This window comes from Echinops telfairi, unplaced genomic scaffold (genome assembly GCF_000313985.2).
Source record: "Echinops telfairi isolate 266 unplaced genomic scaffold, ASM31398v2 ScPeMD7_7410;HRSCAF=8448, whole genome shotgun sequence".
NCBI lineage: Eukaryota > Metazoa > Chordata > Mammalia > Afrosoricida > Tenrecidae > Echinops > Echinops telfairi.
The window spans coordinates 8,503,395-8,529,057 of NW_022111310.1; the positions used below are offsets into that span (position 1 = coordinate 8,503,395).

General features: G+C 37.6%; 1 protein-coding gene across 1 annotated transcript; it reads right to left on the reverse strand.

Moving 5' to 3' along the window:
• Positions 1 to 10,196: 10,196 nt before the first annotated feature.
• LOC101644807 (olfactory receptor 13C9) lies at positions 10,197 to 11,153 on the reverse strand. The gene has a single exon (XM_004710970.2). The coding sequence runs from the start codon at positions 11,151 to 11,153 to the stop codon at positions 10,197 to 10,199; it is 957 nt and encodes a 318-aa protein (XP_004711027.1).
• Between the last annotated feature and the right edge of the window lie 14,510 nt (positions 11,154 to 25,663).

Below are 25,663 nucleotides of genomic sequence, written 5' to 3' on the forward strand. Positions count from 1 at the left end.
AATTTCCTGCTGCTATTTATTTCTCATTTTAGTCTATTCTGGCTATAGAAAGCACATGTTTCTATCCTCCTCAAAGTACTAAAGCTTCTTCCTGGCCTAGCATTTGGATGGTCATATAGAATGTTCCATGTGCTATTGAGAAGAACATATATTTGTTACCTAGTTGAGTGATATATATATATATATATATATATATATATATGGTGTATATAGATCTATGCCACGTCTAATTGTTTTACTATTTATTTTAACTCTTCTTTATTTTTGTTGGCATTCTTCCTCGTTGTTGATTCATATTTTAAACTTTATAATGTTGATCCAAAAACTCTAAAACATATTAACAGAATCCATAAGCATCTAGAGTCATTAATTCATCATTGAAGATATTAAAAGGCTAATATTTTCCCCCTCTTTGATTCTGAGTGACTTGGAGTATGATCAACTAAAAAAATAAATATAAAAATCTAATCATATTGATGGACTGCAGAATAAGAACTTCATTATTCAAAAATGATGAGAAATACATTGATTAAAAATTTTAATTATTAACATTATTAATGTTGTTGGGTACTTTAAGTCAGTTCCAAGTAATAAGGACCCTGTATAAAAGAATATGAAACAGTGTCTGGTCCTGAAAAATCTTCACAATGTTGCTATATGTGAGTCCATTTTTGCAGCCACTCTGAGAATCCAACTTTTCGTCTGACTTTCTATTTTACCAAGAATGATGTTTTTCTCCAGGAAGTAGTCCTGCCTGCATATGCACAAAGGACTTCTTCCCTTCTACAAAGAACTTCAGCTGTATTACTTCCAACACAGATTTCTTCATTGTTCTGGCAGTCCATGGCATATTCAATATTCTGTGTCAGCACCATAATTCAAACACATTAATTCTTCTTCACTATCCAGCTTTCACAAGCATATTAGCTATTTGAAAATTCCATGGCTTGGGTTAGGCTCACCTTATTCCTACAGGTAATATCTTTGGTTTTTACACTTTAAAGAGGTATTTTGCCGCAGATTTTCCCAATGCAATTTATCATTTGATTTCTTGACTGCTGTTTTCATGGGCCTTGATTATGAATCAAAGTAAAATAATTGACAATGTCAATCTTTCCCTATTTATCATGCTGTTGTTGATTGGTCCAGTTGTGAGAATATTTGCTTTCTTTAAGTTGAGACGTAGTACATACTAAAGATTGTAGTCATTGATCTTCATAACTCACAGCCATCAAGTCAACTCTGACTCAGTCAGCTAGACATGTTTAAGTTTTTTAAAGAAAAACTGTGAGTAGTTTAATAAACTGCTGTTACAGCAAAACAAAACAAACCAAGCCTAACTCACGGACATCCAATCAATTCTGACTTATGTTGATCCTTTAGTATAGAGTAGAACTGCCCCTGTGGGTTTCTGAGGCTATAAATCATGAGAGCAGAGAACCTCATCTTTCTTCTGAGAAGCAGCTGGTTGTTCGGAACTGCTAAGCTTTCCATTGACAGCTAACTCCTAACCCACTCTGTCATCAGAGCCCCGTTTGATCTTCAACTGCAAGTGCTTAAATCCTGTTTTCAATAAGTAAGGCTGTGTTATTTGTGTAACAAGGGTTTAATGAGTCTTCATCTCATCCTAATTCTCATTCTGTCTCATAATTTCTACTTCTCAGATTATCCTTACTTTGTCTTCTGAAACCACTTTGAAATATTCTGTTCAGCTCTTTTGCTTCATCGGTTTCTTCATTTGTTTTAACCTCGACCTTCAGGAGCAAGTTTTGGAGGCTATTCGGACATTCATCTTGGTCTGTTCTTTCTTTCATGGCTCATGAATGACCTTTTGCGTTCTTTGTGGATGATGTGCATGATGTCATCCTACACCTTATCTATCTGTTCTTTAGTTATTAGTAGCCAATGCGTCCAATCTATTCTTGAGATGATCTCTAAATTCATGTAAATTCTAAACTCAAATTTTACTTTGTCTCTCATTAATATATTTTAATTTTCTTCAGCTTCAACTTGAATTTTTGTATGGACATTTGGTGGTAGGCACCACACTAGCACCTGACCCCATTCTGACGGTTGACATTGAGTTTTCCATCCTCTCTTTCAAGACATAGGGTCAATTTTATTCCTGTTTAAACCAACTGCTTTTCTAGACAGTATATGGCCTCTCCTGACACAGGACTTTAATTCCAAAGTTCAGAGAGATATTTTAAGAACACTATCTTTTTTGAAGAAGAATGAATGTCTTTGAATAATGATGGTGATTAAGAAATTAAATTTTCATGGATTCTTAGAAGAATGGACCAATTCATGCTGGGGAAAGTCCAGCAAGAATGTTCCGTAGAATCGAGGATACCAACACTTCATTTCATATACTTTGCCTATATTATCAGGAGAGACCAGTTGCTGGAAAAGTACATCATACTTGGTGATGTAATCCAAACTCACTGCCGTTGAGTCAATTCTGACTCATAGAGGTCCATATAAACCGGTCCATATAAACCGCGTCCATTAGGTTTCTGAGACTACACATCTTTTTTTTAGATCACTTTACTAGGGGCTCATATGACTCTTATCACAATCCACACATACATCAATTGGGTAAAGCACATTTGTACATTCATTGCCCTCGTCATTCTCAAAACATTTTCTCTCCACTTAAGTCCCTGGCATCGGGTCCTCATTTGTTCCCCTCCCTCAGGAGCCCTTGATAATTTATAAATTACTATGTTGTCATATCTTGCCCTGTCCAACGTCTCCCTTCACCTACTTTTCTGTTGTCCGTCCCCCAGGGAGGCGGTCACATATAGAACCTTGTAATCGGTTCCCTCTTTCCAACCCACTCTCCCTCTACCCTCCCAGTATCGCCACTCACACCACTGGTTCTGAAGGGATCTATACATCTTAAGGGTAGCAGAAAGCCTTATCATTCTCCCACTCGCAATTTGAATGGGTGGTAGGCAGCGCAACACTTAACCCACTGCAACAGCAGGGCTCTTTAGATGACATAGAGGTCAGTAAAAAAGAGGAAAAGCAACAAGATGGATTGACACAGTGGCGACAATGATGGGTACAAACACGCATAACTGCTAAGATAACGAAGTACTGGGTACTGTTTCTTTCTATTGTGTGTGTGGTCATGATGAGTCAGAACTGACTCAACAGCACCTAATAACAACAACAATTAATATTTTGTATGATAATCTTGTTATGCGTCACCATTGAATTCTGATGTTTTTTGATATGGTCTCTTAAAGAGAGAATACTATAATCTGAAATTAAACATAATATTTCTCTTCTCTAATTTTTTAATAGTTACTTTGTAAAGTTGTTTTATTCTCCATTTTCAGCATCTGGCTAATAAAACAGTTATAGTTCACATCTTTATTGTTTACTGATTTAAATAAAAATGCTTATGTTATTTTTAAATAATGCACAATTATAGCTGTTGGCTTATATTAAATATGGCTTCTATAAGGGTAATCAAACTGATTTATCTGTCAGTTTGCCTTACTCTGATGGTTTATATGATGCCAGAACCTATACTTCATGTACCAATAGTGTCATTCCTGGTGGACAACTTTCAGCAGAGCTTTCAAACTAAGGTAGATTAGGAAGAAAGACTGTTCACCTATTTCTGAAGAAAAAAGTGGCAAAGAAAATCGTATGAATAGCAGAAGAACATGTCATAGTGTTGTGAGAGGAGTCCCTTGGATTGGAAGGCACTCAAAATGCAATTGGGGAAACTGCCTCCTCAAAGTAGAGTCAACTTTAATGACATAAAGGGAATAAAACTTTTGAAACCTGTATTTGTAGATGTGGCATGACTTGAAATGAGAAGAATCAGCTACAAACACTCATTAGTAATCCTCTCATAAATCATACAATGTACTAATCCAATAAAAAGGGAAGTTGTCAAAACTGAAATAGAATTTTTAATGATCGATATCTCAGGCATTGAGGGGTTGAGGTGAATTGGAATTGGTCATTCTGCATTGGACAATGGCAAATTGAAGAGGACTGGCAGCCAGTCATTGTCAAAAAGTGTACCTAAAAATCTATCCTGAAAGATAATGCTATCTATCATTGAGAGGATAGTATACATATTCTTGCAAGGAAGATCAATCAATCTATTAATTAAATGTATGTACCATCCACTAATACCAAGTATAAAGACATGGAAGATTTGTATAACTTCTGAAGTCTGAAAGGAAACAAACATGCAATTTAGAAGCATTAATCCTTACAGGTGTCTGGAATGTAAAAGTTGGAAAAGGCTTTGTTAATAGAGTTGTTGATTATTCATTGAAAATACTCTTTTACACCAACATAAATGGTGACTATGCTTAAGGACCTTACCAGAAAAATGACCAATGGACACCTACAGTAGGGAATTCACTATCATAAAGCAAGATGAGCTGAAGTAGAGATTCCCACTTAGTCCCCAAGATCCGGTGCACTAAGCCTCCTTATCCAGAAGACAGACCACTGTGGAGAAATGGTGGAGAAGTGATGGCAGCAGATCCAAGAGCATTAGATAGAGTGGGAGGCTTCACAGCACTAGACAGAGAGGCGAGATTCCCAGACTTCCCAGCACAGAGTGAGAAAGCTGAGTATCCTCAGATAGGAGGCTCCCTTGCAAAGCTCAGTGCCACGAAGCACTCACTCAGCCCAGCTCCACTTGCTGACTCACAGAACTAGGGGTCGGATAGTCTTCCTTATTTAATGTCTACTTTTCAATGCCTAAGAGTCGATTGAAAATGTCATGGCTTAGGTCAGCTACATCTTACTTGTCAACATGAAATTTATATATTTTTAATCCTTTAAAGAATCGTTTTTGCAACAGAATTGCCCAATGCAATAAACCATTTGATTTCCTTCCTGCAGCTTCCAGGGGCTTTCATTGTAGATACAAGTAAAATAAAACCCTTGAAAACATCAGAATCTTCTTTATTTATTGCTTTTGTTAATGTGCTTAGTTCAGCTTGGACTTCTTCCTTTAATCCTCTTGGTGCTTGGTCAAGTGATGCCTATGGAAATGGTTGCATGTCAGCCCATTCTCTTTGGCATAGCGGCTTTCTGTATTCCTTCTATCTTCGGTGGATGCTTCCTGAATCATTCAATATTTTCCTTATAAAATTCTTCAATGTTTCAACCTAAGAGCTGAATATTTTCCCTTCAGTTTGAAAAATGGCAAGCATCTTCTTTCCCTTTAGTTTTCTAGCTTCATGAATTTGCACATTTTATTATAATCTATTTGTCTCCTTGAGATATCCTTTCAAATCTTCTATTCAGCTCTTTTACTTCATCAATTTTTCCATTCCTTTTAGGTATTCTACATTAAATACTAAGTTTCCATCTCTTCCGACACCCATTTGGGCCTTCTATTTCTGTCCTGTCAAATTAATGATTTTCTTTTAAAGATGTGATTTCTTTTATGGTATTCCACAACATGTCTTGAGATTGTCTCTAAACATAGGTGGAATAAAGTGACGGTCATATTTTGGCTCTTATTTAATTTTTTACAGCCTCAACTTAAACTCATGCATGAATAATTGAAGATTTTCCTTGACCTTGCTCTGACCAATGATATTGAGCTTCCTCATCACCTCATTCCACAGATATAGTCTATATGTTTTCTGTGTATCCCATTCTGTAATGTCCATGTGTAAAGTCACCATTTATGATGTTATAAACTATATCATCTATATCTATATGCATACACACATATATATACACACTGCAACTTCCAGGACATTGGACGTTGCAATGTGTATATATATTTATGGACATTTATGTGTTTCATTACATTTTTTATGACTTCCAGTTTTTTCAGATTCATGTTTCATATACTCCACACACTGATTTTTAATGGATGCTTGAAACTCTTTCTTCTTATTTGGGTTCATGTTCCATCTGCAAACAAAGCCTGAGACTTTGTTCTACCCACATAATGAAGTTCAATTCTACTCTAAGGGGGCAGGTAGGTCTTCCTCAGTCTTATTTTGAGTGCCTACTAATTTTATGGCACACATTCATGCATTATTAGACAATGTTCTACCGCTATTCATAAGGTCTTAAGTGGCAAATCCCTCAGAAGTGGACCACCTCTGCCTCTTCCTAGTCTGGCTTAGTCTGGAATCATATCTCCCAGCATAAAAGCAACAGAAGCTCATCAAGAAAGGCTTGGTGATCTATTTCTGGAAAAATCAGCCACTGAAAAATTTTATGGTACACAGTTCTATTCTGACACATATGGAGTCACTAGTAGTTGGAATTGATTTGACAGTAATTGGTATCTAATGTATGTACCTAAACATCTTGGAAACTGAACAATTTAAGTGAAAAAATACAGTTGCAATAAAGTTTACATCAAATATATAATATTTTAGAAAATTAAAAATACATATATATGCTCTGAAAATATGTTGTGTATATTCACTAAATGTTGTCATATATAAATGCATATGAAAGTATATACATTTGAATTTGTATTTTGTACATTTTGCTGTACTTAAATATTAATTTTTGAAAGTATATCTGTATATAATATGTGCACATATGCAAATAAAATTTAATATATGTATATATGGAAGTTATGATCCAAAATGCCTAAAATTGAATCCAACCATACATCCAAAAAAGGAAAAGGATACATCAAAGCCAAGTGGAATGTATACCACATATGCAAGGCTGGTTCAACATCCCAAAAACCATCACTGCAATCTATCGGATAAATAAAGCAAAGGAAAAGAACAACATGGTCATATCAATTAATGCAGAAAATGCATTTGACCAAATCTAAAACTCATTCCTGATTTTTAAAAGTCAACAAAATAGGAATGTAATGGGAATTTCTCAACATACTAAAGGACATATATTAAAAATGCATACATTTCTATGGAAATATCAAATAAGAGTGGAATTTTTTTATAATGTAAGAAATGGGTAGTAATTAGAGAGGCTAGGAAAGTCTATAGTTTGGTTGATACAGCTTTTATTATTTTAAAATATGAGAGAATAGAACACATTTGTAGGTCAAGTAAGAAATGAGGTCAATTCAGCTTATAATTTCAATTACAAAAGAAACACAATAAACTGTGAATATATCCATTTTGAAATGACAGGGAAACCCTTTTCATTTTACCCTTTTCTTATAGAATCGTTTTTCAAAGATCAGTGCTATGGTCAAAGTCCTCCTCCCCTTGGGACCCGTTTAAGTGCATACTCTATTTTAAGATTTGATTTCATCAAGCATCTATTTGAACACACACATGTAGTAAGTGTCAAGACTCTTTTAAAGGTTCCCTTTAAAAATTATTTTCAGAAACAATTCAATTCATTTGTGATTAAAGTTCTGATGCACATAATAACTTGATAATATTTGATACACCAATGTTGGACGCCATGACTACAAACCTGGAGAAGGCTCATGTTAGAATAAAGAGAGAAACGGCGGGGGGTGGGGGGGGTGGGGGGGGCAGGAATAACAGAGGGCAGGCATGCTTCTCTATCATTTCACACTGTGAGGTTTGCACCCAGTGTGGCGACTTCTCTAAGCATCGCAACGAGGGTTCCACAGAGTGTTAATTTTGCTCAGTTTTGTAGCCTCAGTTATACAATAGTAGCACTATCAAAGAAGAAGATTTTAGGGAGACAATTTAGGTGGGTTGGCAGATAACCAATGCATTTTCACATATTTTTGTAAGTTTCCATTTTAGAAGTTTCTTGGAAACATACAAAGGTAAAATGATCTCAGGATTAGAGTGCTTAGGAAGTGAATAGATTTAAAAGTATACAAAAAATGAAGGAATTTTATGGATGAAACTTACACATATGATGTTGGCATTGCCACAGTATCTCTCCCTTTAGTAATTAAATCTGAACTTGTTTGGGATGTGGATGAAATAAAAAGACATTTATTTAGTCTCCAAGCGGTGCTGTCAAAAAAAATGAGGGTGGCTTTAAAGAACATGAATGTATTATCTCCACACTGGAAGCTGGGGGACAGGTCCAGGGTATCAACAGAGCCATGATCATTTTGTCTTCTCTAAAAACCCTTCTTGTCTCTTTCAGCTACTCTGGAATTCCTTGACTGGTAGATGTATCTTTATATAATGTGTTCTTTCTATGTCTGCTGCGCCCTTTGTTTGAAGGATTAGGACCCAGCTACTTCAGTAGTACTGCTTTAATTTAATCCGCAGCCTTTTCAAAGAAATGTTCTATCCCTAAACAAGCTCACCTTTTTGGTGGAGACAATCTGTATGTGCCCCTCTTGTTACACCACCTTCCATGAAGTTTTCCCATTCATATATTTAAAATGCATTCACAGTCTATATTCTACCTTCTGGACTGGGTGCAAAGGAAACATCTTGTGCTATCTGGCAGAAAACACACACCCTCAATCACATCTAGCGAGACAGAAAAGTTCCTCTGACTATGCTCCCAAGGAAGTAAAATAAAATGCTAACAACAAAAGATAATCCTCCATAAGAAGTTTTCAGACTAATTTTTTGAAGGAAAACCCCTTTAGAGAGGTAGTGAATAAAATATACCAATATCATGCTGTTGATGTGTGCTCTTGAGTCGATTCGAACTCACAGCAACACTAAGTCAGAGTAGAACAGCCCCACAGGGCTTCTAATGAATCTAACTGGGAGCACATAGTCATGCCTCTGCTCTCACAGAGTGACTTGTGTGTTTACACCTCCAATCTTTGGGTCAGCAACTGAACGCTTAACCATTACACCATCAGTGCAGAAATAACGAGATTATAATGACAGTATATTTGCACAGCAAATTTGAATGCATGAATATATCAATACTGTGTCCCAACTTTCCATTCTTCAGACTGTGACTTTATATCCCTATGAGAGAAAAATGCACTCGTCTCCTATGAGAAGAAATGTGTGTATTAAAAGTTTCCACTGCAGTTAATATCCCATCACATATTTATAACTCATAAAAAACTAGGAAGAAGATTGGTCAACCAAAGCACCTGAGAGGTGGTTGGACCAATACTATAAGAATAAGCAAAGTTATAGCCTAAGTATCCGAGATGACTTGAAACATAAGACACAAACATAAAATGATTGATACCAAGAAAATCCTTTTCCTGGAATGTTTTTTAATTCCTGGTGACACTGTAGGCTAAACATTGAACTACTAACCACAAGGCTGTCCACTCAAATCCACCAGATGAGGCTATGTATTCCTATCAAGATTGACAGACTTCCAAGTCCTAAGGAGAAAGTCTGCTACATATGGCTCCCTGTACCCTGTGGTGTAGTGGTTATGCATTGGGCTGTCATCCTCATGGTCAGCGGTTTCAAAACCAGCAGCAGCTCCACGGGACAATGACCGGGCTTTCTACTCCCCAAACAGTTACAGTCTCGGAAACCACCAGTGGACGGCTGTGAGTCAGCATTGACTGGATGGCAGGGAGAAAAGGACCCTGAATTGACCTTCCCTTTTCCAATATTTGCCCACATTATTATTTGAACTTGCACCCTGGATTGTTGAAACCCATCTTTAGCTTTGGGGTTTATTTTCATGCTAAAGCTAGCAGACACACTGCAGTAAAGCAGACCAGATAAAACAGGGATATCTGGGTTGGTTGCCTTAACTTTCCCCTATGAGTTACTCCTTCTCTTCCCGTCGCCCAAGCGGTATGCCCCTCGAGGATGTCACGGGCACATGCCAAAATGACTGAACAAGAAAGAGACTGCTGACAGAGTAACTGGCTTTGATTAAGAAGAAGATATGACAAATGGTTCTTAAGAAGAACACACAGGTGTAGTGTTGTGATGATTTTCTATGCTTTGCTTTTTTTCACAATAAAGCCTTTGTTTTTCTGAAAATTTTAATGAAATGTTGCCTATGAAATAATTCTAGGTAAAAAATGAGCATAAGAAAGTCACATACTTCCAATCCCAATACTGCCCAAAATTCAGACTGAAAGATATAATTAAGAATGCTAGGAAGCAGCTGTCTCCTAGTGATGATGTGAGAGGTGACCTCTTTTTTTCCTCATGCTACTGTTCTGTAGCTTGAAAATTCTCTGTAAATAAACCTGCATCATCTTCAAATAGTGTATCTCATTATGAAAAAATTTAACATGAGAGTGAAAAATAAAGTGAAAGGATCCCATATGCTCAGGTTTCAATAATGTCCGATGTGTTAATGATGAATTTTTCTACTCACTTGCTAATAAACTTTCTGTTCAGCAGATGTTTTACCGCCTCTTTCACATCCTTGTTTCTGAGACTGTATATTAAAGGATTCATCATGGGAGTCATCACCCCATAGAACATGGATACAAGTTTGTCAGTAGCATCCAGGTCATTTGAATTAAGTGTCTCTTTGGACTTGGGCTTCATGTACATGAAAAGAATCGTCCCATAGAATATAATCACCACGGTCAGGTGGGCTGAACAAGTGGAGAACGCTTTGCTTCTACCCTCAGAGGAACGAATCTTGAGGATGCTAGAAATGATTAATGAATAAGAGAAGACAATCAAGAGCAGTGGCATTAATGTGAACAATGTTGTGGCCACAAGCATGATAAACTCATTGCCTGAGATGTCAGCACAGGCCAACTTCATGACAGCCAGAATTTCACAGGAGAAATGATTGATGACATTATTACTGCAGAAAGGCAATTGTACAACAAACATGGTTTGAACTGCAGAGTTGACAGCTCCTGAAAACCAAGACCCAATTGCCATAGGTACATAGGAATTCTTGCTCATAATGATGTGATATCTCAGAGGGTTGCAAATGGCCACATAGCGGTCAAACGCCATCATGCCCAAGAGCACACACTCGGTTGTACCCATGGCCAAGCCAAGGAACATTTGCACTGCACAGCCAGAGAAAGAAATGGTCTTTCTTTCTGAGAGGAAACTCACCAGCGTGGAGGGGACAGAGGTGGTGGTGTAACAGATATCCAGGAAGGAAAGGTTCCCCAGGAAGAAATACATGGGTGTGTGAAGGCGAGAGTCCAAGATACTAATTAATATAAGGGTACCGTTGCCCAAAAGAATGAAGATGTACATGACAAAGATCAGCACAAAAAAGAGTAGCTCCAGCTTCGGGTAACCAGAAAGGCCCTTCAGAAAGAATTCCACCAGAATGGTTTTGTTTTCCCACACCATGCCACTTGTTTCTCTCTTGCCTGTGGGAAGACAGAGACACTTACATTTTTTAATCCACGTGCACCCACTCATAATTATAAAAATGTGTCCTAAATCCAATAAGAAGAAGAGAGAAAGAGGATAAGAGTGGAAGCAGAGTACAAAGAAAGAAAAGGGAAGGGAATGAAGAAATAAACTACACAGGAAGGGAAGAAAGGATTAGAGGGAAATTATTCTGCTGATCCCTGGTTCTGGGCTCGGAAACGAACATGCTGGTGTAACTCTTGCTCCGTTCATGACATCACCTAACCACCCACATCCCTGAACATGTGGCTTGTTTCCATTGTTCCCAACTGGTGGCTTCTTCTTTTTCATTCATTGTCTTAATGTAAAAACATTCAATTAACATTTTAATTGTTGGCTACCTAAGTCCAATGGAAAAGAACCCAGAAGAAAACCTGTGACCCAATGGAAATTTTCCAATGCCTCTCATTTGGGGAGATCAGGAAAATATGCACTACCTTCACCCGTAAAGGAGGGACTGAGGTGTTTGCCTTCCACACCTCACCTCAAAACATCTTCAGGCCATCTCTTTCAGTCCCGTCCTCCATCACACACACACATTTCCAAAAATATTCTTGTCTATCAACACAGGAAGCATCCAGAGAATCCATTACAAGTGCCCCAATTCATTAACAAAGTGAAAAGTTGGTTTTGTTTTTTTTAAGTAAACCAACACTTAACATGAAAGATAATTTTTCTTGTTCAGGAAACTTGGCAGAAGTTTAAGAATTAAGTTGCTTGGAGCACCCTTTCCCTGCTATCCACTTGATTCTGTCCCTGTGGGTTTCTGAAATGATAAATGGATAAATGTTTATCGGAATAGAAAATCTCATCTTTTTCCCTCTGAGCATCTGGTAGTCTTGAAGTGCTGACTTCGTGGTTAGCAGCCCAACTCCTAATCTACTATACCAACAGGGCTCTTTTTGTCATCAGTTAGGGCTCTTTTATTCAGCTTATAACCTCACAGATCTTTGGCAGTTTTCAGGATAATTTCCTTCTATTATATTTCCTTTCATTTTCCTTAGTTTTATCATTTTTATTGGTTCTACCATTTTTACTACGAAATTCTTTTATACCCTAAAAGTATATTTACTCTGATTATCAGGATCATTTTCTTAAAGCTAAGTGATAAACACAATAGTATAAATGCCAGTGGTGTGGTTAATGATGACTATGATGCACCAGCCAATCTCACTGTGAGAACCATTATTCTAAGCACTACTTTCAGGCAGTGAGACAAGCCTTCATTGTCCAGTGGGGGTGGGGGTGGGGGTGGGGAGTGAGTTTAAACCCCAACTATGTGACCATGAGTATTTTACTTACTTTGAGCCTCAGTTTCCTCATCTATACCATGAAGATTTATGTACTCTCATCATGGAGTTTTTGGGGGAAATAAATAAGGTAGTATGTGTACAGAATCTAACAGATCAGTTTACTATAAATTATTTTAATTTGTTGAGCTTTCTCTTCTCTCAAATGCTTTTATGTTTATGACCACAACTACCACCCTCCTATAACAGTATATTTGAAATTTTAAAAATCTACCAGAATCTGCTCAACTATCTAGTCTGTTCTTAATTGGCCCAAATCTACTATGTTCATCACATTTATGATGTGACACAAAGGCACATCGCAGAACATTTTACTCATTTGGTAGCAGATAGTATTATACCCTTGTATCTAAAGGTCTGTGTAGGTAAAACCAGGAACTACGGGTTGACATTTTTAAAGAAAGGCAAATTCATTTCATTCATTTAAACTTTTTAGGTATGTGAATGTTTCACAAAGAAGTCACAAGAGAAATACATTACCAAAAAGCCCCTCAGAAATATTAAACGCAATCCCCCCAATACCCATGCAATTATAACCAAGTCACAGTTAACCAATAACTCATTTCTCCTATTTCCATTTATCATGAGCTTAAAGATGGATGTGAAAATAAGTAACAGTTTCCCAAACAGGCTCTTCAAGAGAGACTCGGGGGCATGGCCAGTGAGAAAGAAATTGCCCACGTAGGGTTAATACTGGACAAATAGTGTCTACATGTAACAAAACAGTACTACGTGGTAAATTCGGCGTCAGGTCTTTGGCTGCACCAGTCTGCTTTTACAATCTGGACCACGAGTGTAGAGACTGCTGCCTTTTCTGCAACAGACCCCTTGGATTAAGGAAAAATGACACCATTAGACAACAGGTAAGTACTTTGATTATACTGAAGACTTGGGAGATATATTCTGACCAAATGCATCTTTATTTCCAGTTAGATAAACTCTAGATTTAAACATCTATCTCCTATGGATATTTCAAATCATTTTATATTTGGAACCATCCTTTTGCTAGCAATTTTTGGTTTTGCTTTTCCTACATTTTCCCACTACACCTAAAGATTATTCTTTGATTTTTAATTTTTATTTCCTATAGATTCCCTCTAGTATGAAAACACCATCCTTAAAATTCATGGATTATTTCAACTCAGCTCATAAAACTGTCACCCGTTAGCATGTTTTCAGATATTACCTCCAAATTGAAGTCGTCTTGGTCAGAGGGGTTTTTTGTTTTGTTTTTTCCCCTTGATCTTCTATGTTTGATCTCTTTCACTGTATTTTTCACTAGACTGATGGATTACCAACAGGAAATCATGATGTTACAGACGTATGGTCTAGGTAACACTGACAGAAAAACTATTTCAAAATTGTTTTAAAACTTTCTCTACATAATAGTCAAATATAATTTTCTAGGTAGCATGTTTTGTTCCTTCTATTTAAGAAATCAGAGGAGAATGAATATTAGACAGTTGAGTTTGAGAATATGACATTTCATTTGCTCTTCATCTGCCCCATTGTGAAAGCCTAAGAAATTCTCTAAAGAATCTTCTCCAGGCTCAGGGAGGCCATTTATATATTTCTTGCTCTCAGGGACCTCTGCAATTTTCTAAATCACAACTTTAAATTGCTCCAGGGAAAGATATGCGAAACTTTGGGAAACTTGAAAAGTAATGCCCTGAAGGCTTAATTATGTCAGATCCATTACTCTACTTCAAATAATCAATCAGGAGTCTTAGGTCTTGGAGTCTTTATCCCAACACTTTCTAATGAGTCTGTCCAGACCTCTGTTCATCCTACTACATCTTATGGATGATGTTGTATAAGAAATGCATTAAGATACATCAACTCTTACAAAGCTCTCAGCACTGTTGTTATAAGGATTTTACACACATTGATTATAATATATTTGTTAAATTAGTGTGTGAAAAGAATTCTATTGTATGAATAACCTAAAAATGACTGCAGAACCAGGTATGTGCCTGGAAAGGAGCTGTGATGGGGGGGGAGGTTCAGGCATCAGGCTGCTGGTCAACCCATCGGCCACTCTGGGAGGAAGATGAGGCGGCCTGCTCCAGGAGATTGACAGTCTCAGAAGCCCGATCTTCACTTACTGAGTTGGAACCAACCGTGGGTTTATATAAATGTGCGTGGCATTTTAAAATTCACAACAAATAGAGAAGTCTTGAAATTATAAAACAGAAATGTTGGAGTCAACAGTGCTCACAGAGATTGCTCATATACAACTCTGTGATATTAATAATGTTCAACCATGAGCATGATCAATTTTTAAAATCATTTTACTGGGGGCTCTTACAGCTCTTCTCATAATCCATCCATCAATCCATCCATCCATTGTGTCAACACATTTGTACATGTTTCCATCATCATTTTCAAAACATTTTCTACTTTAGCCCTTGGTATCAGCTCATTTCCCCCCTCCCCCATCCTCCCTCCTTCATGAATCTTTAATAATTTATCATTTTTGTTCATGTCTTACACCAACCACGGTCTCCTTTCACCCACTTTTCTGTTGTCCATTCTCCTGGAAGGGAGTTATATGTAGATCATTGTGATCGTTTCCCTCTTTCTCCCCCCAACTTCTCCTTACCCTCCTGGTATTGCTACTCTCATTATCAGTCCTGAGGGATTTATTTACGTGTCCTGGATTCCCTGTGTTTCCAGCTCTTATCTGTACCTGGGTACATGCTCTAGTCTAGCCAGATTTGTAAGGTAAAATTGGGGTCATATTAGTGGGGGGTGGAGGTGGGGAGGAAGCATTAAAGAACTTGAGGAAAATTATGTGTTTCATTGGTGCTATAATGCACCCTGACTGGCTCGTCTCTTCCTTATGACCTTTCTGTAAGGGGATGTTCAATTGTCTGTAGATGGACTTTGGGTCTCCACTCCGCCCTCCCCGTCATTCACATCGATATGATTTTTGTTCTAGGTCTTTGGCATACATTTCCTACAATAACTTTTTTTTTAATCTAGGAGATGTCAAATTACTCAGATTTCATCTTGAAATTCTACAGGAAAATGTTTAATTCCATTGTGCTCCATAATGTGGTACTCCTGAAGGAGAATTCCCCCAATCAAATATACCAGATATTCAAATTAAGTGTCACAAAATCTTATCTGGGTTACATAAGAATGATATATATTAAAAAAAAGAATGATATATATGGTATATGTATATATGTTTATAGGTACATATTAGGAAATAGATTAATAAATCCTTTCTTGTTTACCCTTTTCCTTTTTCAATTTGAAGTCAAATGAAATAAAAGAAAAGAAAATATGAAGAAATATTAAAACTATCATTATTCAAATATACCTTTAATTTTCAGCCTAAAGGGAATCATTACACATTGACTATTGAAATAATGTAACACCAGCTCTCCTCATGACTAAGAACAAAATGACCTGAGTCCTTTCTGAATACCTAACTTACCACGACCACTTGTTACCATCACCGATTCTACTGCTCCCTATGGCTGCCCTTCTTAGCACGGGTCCTGCATGCTGCGCTCTTTTCCTTCAACTGCTAACTCATAAGAACACAATTGCTGAAGCTAAGAACCAATCACCCGGGCAAAACCGACTTGACTAAAGGTTTAAAAGTAAACTAGATGTTCAACCTCATGGTTTCTGAAGGTCATTGATCACCCTTGATGACACAAAAATCCCTCACTAGACGTTTTCTCAGGTTCTAGTCTTCCACCATATGACTAAGATTTTTCTTTACCATCCCCCCTCCCCCCACATTCTTCTCCATCCCTTTAGGCTTGTGCATGTAGTGTGGCTTCAGCTATACAAAAGGGCTCAAAAGGTTTGTGGAAAATGAAATTAAATATGATGCAATATTTCCATGAACTTTTTGAAGGATCCTCTTAGGACATCCTGGGAAAGGCAAAGCTATAATGACAGCAGAAGTATGGGCAGTTTCCAGGGAGAAGGAGGAAGAGCAGCGGAAGTCTGGGAGACATTCTTTTTTTTTTTTTTTTTAACATTTTATTAGGGGCTCATACAACTGTTATCCCAATCCATACACACATCAATTGTGTAAAGCGCATTTGTACATCGTTTCTCAAAACATTTTCTCTCCATTTAAACCCCCGACATTAGGTCCTCATTTTTCCCCTCCCTCCCCGCTCCCCCCTCCCTCATGAGCCCTTGATAGTTTATAAATGGGTATTTTGTCATATCTTGCCCTGTCCGACGTCTCCCTTCACCCACTTTTCGGTTGTCTGTCCCCCAGGGAGGAGGTCACACACAGTTCCATGTAATCGGTTCCCTCTTTCCTACCCATTCTCCCTTTCCCCTCCCTGTTTTGCCACTCACACCACTGGTCCTATAGGGCTCATCCATCCTGGATTCCCTGTATTTTCCGTTCCTATCTGTACCAGTGTACCTCCTCTGGTCTAGCCAGTCTTGCAAGATCGAATTCGAGTCATGGTAGTGGGAGCGGGGAGGGAACCTTTAGGAACTAGAGGAAGGTTGTATTTCTCATCATTGTTACATCGCACCCTGACTGGCTCATCTCCTCCCCGAGACTGGGAGACATTCTACTGGTAGATCCAAGCCATTTGTCAAAACTCATCCAACCGTACAGCAGACAGAGTAAAGCTAATATAAAGTATGGACTTCAGTTAAGCATAATGCATCAATACCTGTTCCTTGGCTGTAACAAATGCACCATACAAACACAAGATTTTATAATAGGAGAAACCATGCCAGCAGGAGAAGTCTCTGTACTTCCTGCCCAATTTTTCTGTGCACCTAATTCTACTGTAAAATACAAAGATTATTTTTTAAATATAGAAGGTAGCATGAAGTGGTGAAAATGTATCTGATACACCAAATCCAATGGGAAATAATTTATTCGTCTGAAAATTTTAACCAAACAAATTAGGGGACTCCATCATAGGGAAATGAATATAAACCCAGGAAAAGTTCTAAGTATAAAGATATGGATGGAACATTCTGGATGTAGCTATTGCTTATATAAATAATTACTTAAGCACTGCAATAAAAATAAAAATAACATTATTCATGTAATTAATTACTTTTTTTAAGCATCAAAAGAGATGGGTGGCTTCCTGATGGAATGTTTGCAATTAAAGATTTTGTCAACAACTATCCCATGGCTGTCAAAACTGTTAAAATACTAAATGTGCTACCTTAGTCTCAGCAAATGGCATTGTTTTCCAGAAGTAATCCCCCAAATGGAATAATGTTTTAGACAAATTACAGAGAACAAATGGCATTCTACCAGATTTTTACCTTCACGGAACAAACCTTCATTCAACCAATATACTGACCCTCTTTGAAAGCCTCTAGTAGAGTGAGTTTTATTGGTGTTCACCAAAGAAGGCTGATACACTCCTATTTCATTGCCTTCTGGTTGATTCTGACACTTAGCAACCCTATAATACAGAGTAGATCTGCCCATAGGATCTCCATGTGGTAATACAGCCAACCACCTTCAATCCTGCACCAGCAGGTACCCTAGATAAACCTATAAAGGATCACCTTCCAATACTAAACAAATCCTAGAAGGAGTATATTTTCAACTAATTCATCCTTCCTGATTTCTTTGTAATTAGATGCAGCTATAAATATATGAGAGTCTCCCTCTCTGCCACTGATAGAAGAATTTGCAATTTCTATGCTGATAAATTGTCTGGCCATTGTAAAGTAGAGCTTCCATAGAAAGCTGGAAAGCCTTTGGCAAATAACCATCACAAGGTGAATTCTAAATCAAAGCCACAGTCACTGTTTGAAAATACTAAGGAATTACTCACCCATTGAATCAATACGTTTGTATTTCTAGGTATCTATTTTTACAGCTGTGGTAGAAAGCCCTAAGAATACAGAGCTATTTAAAAATGAAAAGATATTGTGCCATTCGTTTACTATAAACAGGGAAGTCCCCTGCTAATGTCTGTGTTTTAAATTTTTTTCAAATGAAAGTCATTTGCTCCTTGCTCTTTAGTACAGAATTCAGTCATGTGAACTAACTCAAAATTCCTTGAAGAGACAGATTGCCTTAACTGAAAATTCAACATATGAAAGAGGAATTAATTTCTTAAGAAAAAAAGCAAGTTCTTACATCAGGGCCCTGCTCAATATACACCCTCAGGAAGGAAACACAGAAGATATGGGTGCTATAGCAAAATGTGGCCAAGAATTTAAATGGTGCCTGGCTATCAGATAAAATAGCCTCTGGGGTCTTGAAGGCTTGTCTCCAAACAAGCAGCCCTCCAGGAGAGATGTCAACTAAGTCCACATGGAAGAAGCAAACCGTCATCAGTCACTGAAGCATTGCAAACCATATAATCTGAAGTTGAAGGAAGGATCAGTATCAGAGTCTAAATGGTGAGAATCCTGTGTGCAGAAGGCAAAGGAGGACAGTGGGAGCCCAAGATTCATTTGTGGAACCACGTAGGAAATAAGCCTCGAGAGAGGAGTTTAGAAGATCAAAGACATAAATCTGACCTGAACAGTTAAACCTTTGGCAGTAGACCCCTACTATGATGTGGGCTGGACCAGATCTGGTTTCCAAAATGTTCTATACTTTTGGCTTGCATTGTTTTCTTCAGCTTTTGTTTGTTCATATTACAGAGTTTCTAAGAGGTGTTATGTCAGTGGAGGTCACCCTCTGGAAGTTGTATTTATTATATGCTTTTTTGTTTTGGGGATAGGAAACCCAGAATTGGTGACTCTATAGGGACAGCAAGTAGAATAAGAGTTTGTGGGGGAGAGGGGGGTAGAGTGGCGGTGGTGAGGTAAAAGAGAGACGATGTCAAGGAGTCCTTGTAGAAAAAGAATGCTTGGGAACTGACTGTGGTAGCTATTGCGCAATTCTACTTGATGGGACTGAACTGTGAAATATACACCTTCAATCCTAAATAATAAAAAAAATAGAAAAAGCAAGTCTGTGTACAGCTTGGCAGCTTATATATCTATATTCTAGTGAACACAAAACTTTGTAATAAGCATACATCTCACCTTCATTTATCACCAGCAATTTAGAATCACGTTGTCTACTCTAAATGCTATCACCCTAGGCACAAGTGAAGTGTCAGTGGTATTCGCCAAGGTGTTAGAGAGACGCCATCCTTGCTCTTCCTAGGAGTTCTGGCGACGTGCATCTTTAGCCTCACCGGGAAACAGCTTAATGAATGACATCTCAAGTTCCCTCTAAGAGCTACGGAATCAGAATCTATATTTTCCCAGGATTCCAGGTGATGCAGATATGAATCTAAAGTTTGAGAAACAATTGGGCAGATCAGTGATTTGCTCCCTGTTATATATATGAATCACCTGGGGAGCATTATTTTTTAAAAGTTCCTTGATTCCCATTTCTTAGTCCATTTGTACAAGTTTGGGATGACAGTGAGATTAAGTAAAAGATAAATTTAAAAAGGAAACATTAGATTTAAATTGCTAGAATATGTGTAGTTGGAAAGGCACACAGTGAAACTCAACGACAGGAGACAGATTTATTGGAAGAAACCTGAAGGGGGCTCTGACTTGAATCACAAGAGCCATGCTGTACAGATTACCAGGGTTGTATAGTCAAGGAAGTACATTTGGGTGTGGGGGGCGTGTGTGATTTGGCTAACTCTGGAAATTAGGGTCATCTACCTGTGAGTGGGAGATTACTGAACAAGGTGTTTCTTCAGACACGTGTCTTTGTTGCCTGTGCAAGAAATCACTGAACACGATGTTTCTGGAAGCAGAAGTTTCCATGGGTCATTTTCCCATCAAAAATAAGCACTTGCCATCACAGTGACAAAATAATAATAATTTATAAATTATCAAGGGTTTATGAGGGAGGGGGGAGTGGGAAGGGAAGGGAAAAATGAGGAGCTGATACCAAGGGCTCAAGTAGAAAGCAAATGTTTCAAGAATGATGATGGAAACAAATGTACAAATGTGCTTGACACAATGAATGGATGTATGGATTGTAATAAGAGTTGTACAAGCCCCCAGTAAAATGATTTAAAAAAAATAAGAGCTCATCCACTCACTATAATTTTATATAAATTACACCTTTTTGAATTTCCTTTACTTCGAAGATGCATAGTCATAATAAAATACATAATGCTTGTGAACATATTTATAAATTATAAAACCCTAAACATGCTAAAGTTAATTCTATTGTTAATATTGTCCAGGGTTTTATAGTTAATAAATGACATGGCATAAAGTCAAAGAAATTTCTGTGACAAAGAATAAGCATCTTATCTCCATAATACTGATTTTCAAGGTGGGGTATGTAGATCAACTGCATCTGAAATAACAGATGTTTGTTTAAAATGCAAATTGTGTCCCTATCTTTGACCTTGTATATCACAAACTCAGGAAATGAAATACAAACAAAAAACTCACTACCATCAAGACAATTCTGCCTCCTAGTGACCCAGCCACCCTGTGGGCTTCTCAGATTATAAGTCTTTATTGCAGTAGAAAGCTTCATATCTTTCTCCCTGGTGGTTTCAAACTACTAACCTCATGGTATCACCCCAATGCATACAGCACTATGCCATCAGGGCTCCTGGAAATTGAAATACAGAAATCTGTATTTTAAACAAGCTAACAAAGTAGCTTAATTACTTAATAAGCTAGAGAAAGAATCCCATCAATTAATCTGGCTACAGTTTCCACTGCTCCAGATAATGCTTACCATTTATACTCGAGTATAAGCCAACCCGAATATCAGCAGAAGCACCTAATTTTATCAAAAAAAACTTAGGTGCTGAACATGTGCTGAAAAGTTCAGCTTATACATGAGTATCATGAGTATATATGGTATATAATGGTTGAAACTTCTATCAAAAATATCTGAGATTGGGTTCATTCTACCAAGGCTAATTACACAGGAGTGTATTTAGGAAATTTTTGGAATATCTCTAGAAACCCCTCAAAGGAAGAGCATGTTGATCATTCTAATCTTCTTGAACCTCACTTTCACAAGCCCATAATGAAGAAAGGAAGAACATTAAAACAAAGACAGGTAACGAGTCCCATTTGGACAGCTAGTTTCACATCTGGCTAATTTAACCCTTAATGGCCTACTAAAACGCCCTGGTGGGGTAGATGGTAACAAGGTCAGCAGTTTGAAAACATCAAACCATCTTTCTCTGTGAAAGACTGTCTGCTCCCATAAAGTTTCACAGCCTCAGTAAGCAAGAGGGGTAGTTCTACTCTGTTCTGCAGGGTCTCTGAGTCAGCATCAACGAAATGGGGGTGGATTTGGTTGTAGTTCGGCCCATTTAGTCTTTCCAATGCACCTAACTGAGATGGACTCTTTACTCTGACTTGGTGGGTTTCTTAATTCCTTGTTCATTTTAGGATATTTTCTTTCAAATATCAGAGCTTTTTGATTTTGGGGGTATGTCATTATAGTTGGTGGTTAGGTGCCTTCTGGCTGGTTTTGATTCTTGGTGATCCTGTGTACAATATAAAACAAACCCTTCCCTGCCCTTTTCCATCCTCAGAATTGCTGTGATATTGAAGCCTCTTTGTTGTAGCACTGTGCCACACGATTCATGTCGTGTCTTCTTTATTGCTGACCCTCTCCTTTGTCAAGCATGGTGTCCTTTCCAGCGATTGGCCCTCCTGATAATAAGTGCAAAGTAACTGAGATAGAGTCTCGCTCTTCTCCCGTCTAAGGAACACTTTGGCTGTACTTCTCCCAAAATGGTTTGTTCTTCGGCAGTCCAGAGTACTTTCAATAGGCTTCGCCAACACAGTCATTCCTTAGGTCTTCTTGATGTATTGCCCGTCTTTCACATGCATATGAGGCAAATGAAAACACCAGTGCTTGGACTGGACACACTGTAGTCCACAAAGTGGCATCTTTGTTCTACAAGATGTTAAAGAGGTTTGGAGCAGCAGATGTGCCGAGTGCAACACATTGTTTGAGTTCTTGACTGCTGCCTCCATGAACATTGTTGGTGAAACCAGGCAAAGTGAAATCCCTGCCAACTACAAACTTCTCCGTTTATCATGATGGTGTCTATTGGTTATGAGTAATTTGATTATCTGTACATTGCATTCTAATCCACAATGAAGGCTTCAGTCTTTGATTTTCATTAGCAAGTACTTCAAATTCACCTTGCCTTTAGCAAGACAATTGTGTCAACTGCACACATATCATGGGTTGTTATTAAGCCTTCCTCCAATCCTGGTGCCATGTTCTTCTTTATGTAGTGCAGATCTCAGATGATTTGCTCAGCATGCACATGAAGTAAGTGTGGTGAAATCATACAACCCTGAAACTCCACTTTCCTTATTTGAAATCCTGTAGTGCTTCCTGTGTTTAAACTATACCCATCATAACACTATGTGAGTTAATTTTTCCTATGACCCATGTTTCACCCATCTTCCCCACTCATTTTGTTCTTCCCTGTTTAAATTCCTTTACATCTTGATACCCGGCAGGTACACATCATAAGAACTTGCCATGATCACATCAGAACTCTCCAAACTTTCTGTGTAGCTTTTCTGAATTCCTAAAATGTCTGGAAAATAAAGTTTGGTTTTAAAACAGACATTTCTAATGACTCTATCTTCTGAGTCAATCTGTTCAAGCATATTTGTATACATTTTCTTTCCTCTTACATGGGAATCTGTCTACCAAAATCTGAAGATTCTGAGTTTGGGATTCAAAACAGGTACCTTGAACTTCCTTTCATATGCTTCTTCACCCTTTGAAGAGCTGTCTTCCCATCTTCCCAAGTTGCATATTGAGGATTCATAAGCTAGATTAACAGCATATAGCATAAAATTATACCAGACTGAAAAAAAGGCCTTTGCTAATTAATAAAAACTATTTTTATCTGTTCAAAGATGGTTCTGTGTCAGAGATTTTTCTTTTATCTTTTCTTTCCCTTTAAGTATACCCTGTATACCCCAGGATCAATCCAGAAAACCGTCACTGTCTACACCAGCAACTGACAACTCTCTGACACAAGAGCGTCAGATCCACAACACGAGGAAGCTTACGTGCTTTCCTGGGCTGTAAAACGACAAAAGATCTAAAAGAACTAGGCTCGTAGTCTTACAAATGAATAAATAACACCATACATATTTACTTATATCTACAATAATTCTAGAACATTATATAGAGGTGGAAGGACACTTTATTCTGCAATAACAAAATATTTCTTTGAGATGAATTTATAAATCACTGCAGATATTTATTCATGGTTTAAATGCATCCCTATACAGCCCTCTTATTAAATAAAGTACAGAAGCCTTGCTCTGATTTGTGTCATCTGGTCTATGTGCCTCACTGGCCCAAGATTCCTTTAACCCTATGCCTCTGGTGTGTTTTTCACATGAAATGTCTTTCTCCAACTTCTCTGCTTGGAAAAATACTACTTAAAGACATGTAAGCGCAAGTAAAATGTTTGTGAGCAACTAACGATACTGTTCATACTGTTCGGTGAGGTTTCTGTTTTACTTTTACAAGTTTTATCACAATGTGTCCATTTTTATTTGTTTACTTCATCTCTGCCATCAGATGGAACTATATGCAAAGGTAAGATGCATTTGTCTTTACTTTTCCATTGCTTATACCAAGGCATTAATCTTCCATAGCCCGGGGGTGTGAGTTTTAGCATGAAAAGTTATGGCCTGGGCACTGCTTATGAACGCTTCCATCCTTCTGAACAGTGCCAAAGGGCATATAAAATTATATTATATTTGGCAGCAGCATAAATTCACCTTTTCTGTTTAATAGCAACAATATATTTCAATTTTTCCAAGTAGAGTATGTGTGCCTATGACTTTATTGTCAGTTAATTTACCTTTGCATTCACATTCACATTACATGATAGATGCCTCTCTTCACTGGTATAACCAGTCTGCCCAATCTATCAATTGCCAGGAAATCAAGCAATTACATTGTCCTTCTTAAGACCTTATCATAAACTTAAAAAGTCTAGTAATTGGTATTGGGAAATACATAAATTAACAATTAAAATAATAATTTGATCATCTCCATTTAATATTTTGAAGTCTACAAACATGTACATATAACTTCCATTGGTGACCTCATATTGACAAGGTAAGCCATGCAAGTTGGATTTTAATAATAATGAAACTGAATTTCAAAGCATGAATGAACTCAGAGAATGTCCAAGGGAATCCAAATCCCTTGACATTGTTCTTTACATCGTCATTCACTAATGTATATTGAAGCCCTGGTGATTAAGCATTTGCTGATAACTGAAAAGGCTACTGTTCAAAGCCCTGTGTCAGCAATGACATGGCCACCTGCTGAGAAAATCCTACAAGACAGTCTGCCTTATTCTATCAGATCACTAAGTGATGGAAACAACTGGACAGCACACAACAACAATAGCAACAATATGTGTGTTAACACAAATGAACATATGTAGAGAAATATGAATACTTAACATTTGAGGGGCAATCAATATACTACAAGGATCACCACTGAAATAAAAAGTACATATGACACATACCAAATTTTTCTCTGTAGTTCAAACTCCAGGTGAAGTTTAAGCCAAAGAATAAATGACAGAGCCAGTCTGCCCAAGATGTAAAGAAAAAAGGAGGTTATATTCAAAAAACAAATGATTTCTTGAGCCAAATGAAGTATTTAAACAATACCACGCTTAAAAAAAACATAAAGCACAACAAATAGTTCATCATTAGAGCCATCTTTTCCTCAGCCCTAGGTACCAAAAAGATCTAACTCTTAACAAAGAAAGGCAAGGTGCAGAGTTGAATATATAACAAGGGACTTCCAAAAGTTCATGGAAAAGTTCCATTCTCTCTTCATCCCATTTTTCCATAAACTTTTTGAAGCCCCTCTCATATAGTCAGTATCCATATATTAGAGCTGATGCTGTCAAAAATGTAGATTTCCTAAACCTGAGTAATATTCTCATCTTTATTACTTTGATAGTTCCTTTCTGTTTTCTCCTTGAATTAGAATAAAGCTTGTATTCTCAAGGCCAGGAACATTATTTGAGAAACCCAGGTCTATTCAACAACCACTGAAGCAGAAACTGCAAAGGACTGGATAGGTCCTGAGCGCTTGGAGGTCTGCAGGAGGAAACCATGCTAAGCTCCAGGAGCAGACCACGGAGTGTGAAAGAGTCC

Excerpts from the sequence above, each read along its gene's own strand:
- LOC101644807 (XM_004710970.2), bottom strand. The coding sequence starts at position 11,153 with ATGGTGTGGGAAAACAAAACCATTCTGGTGGAATTCTTTCTGAAGGGC.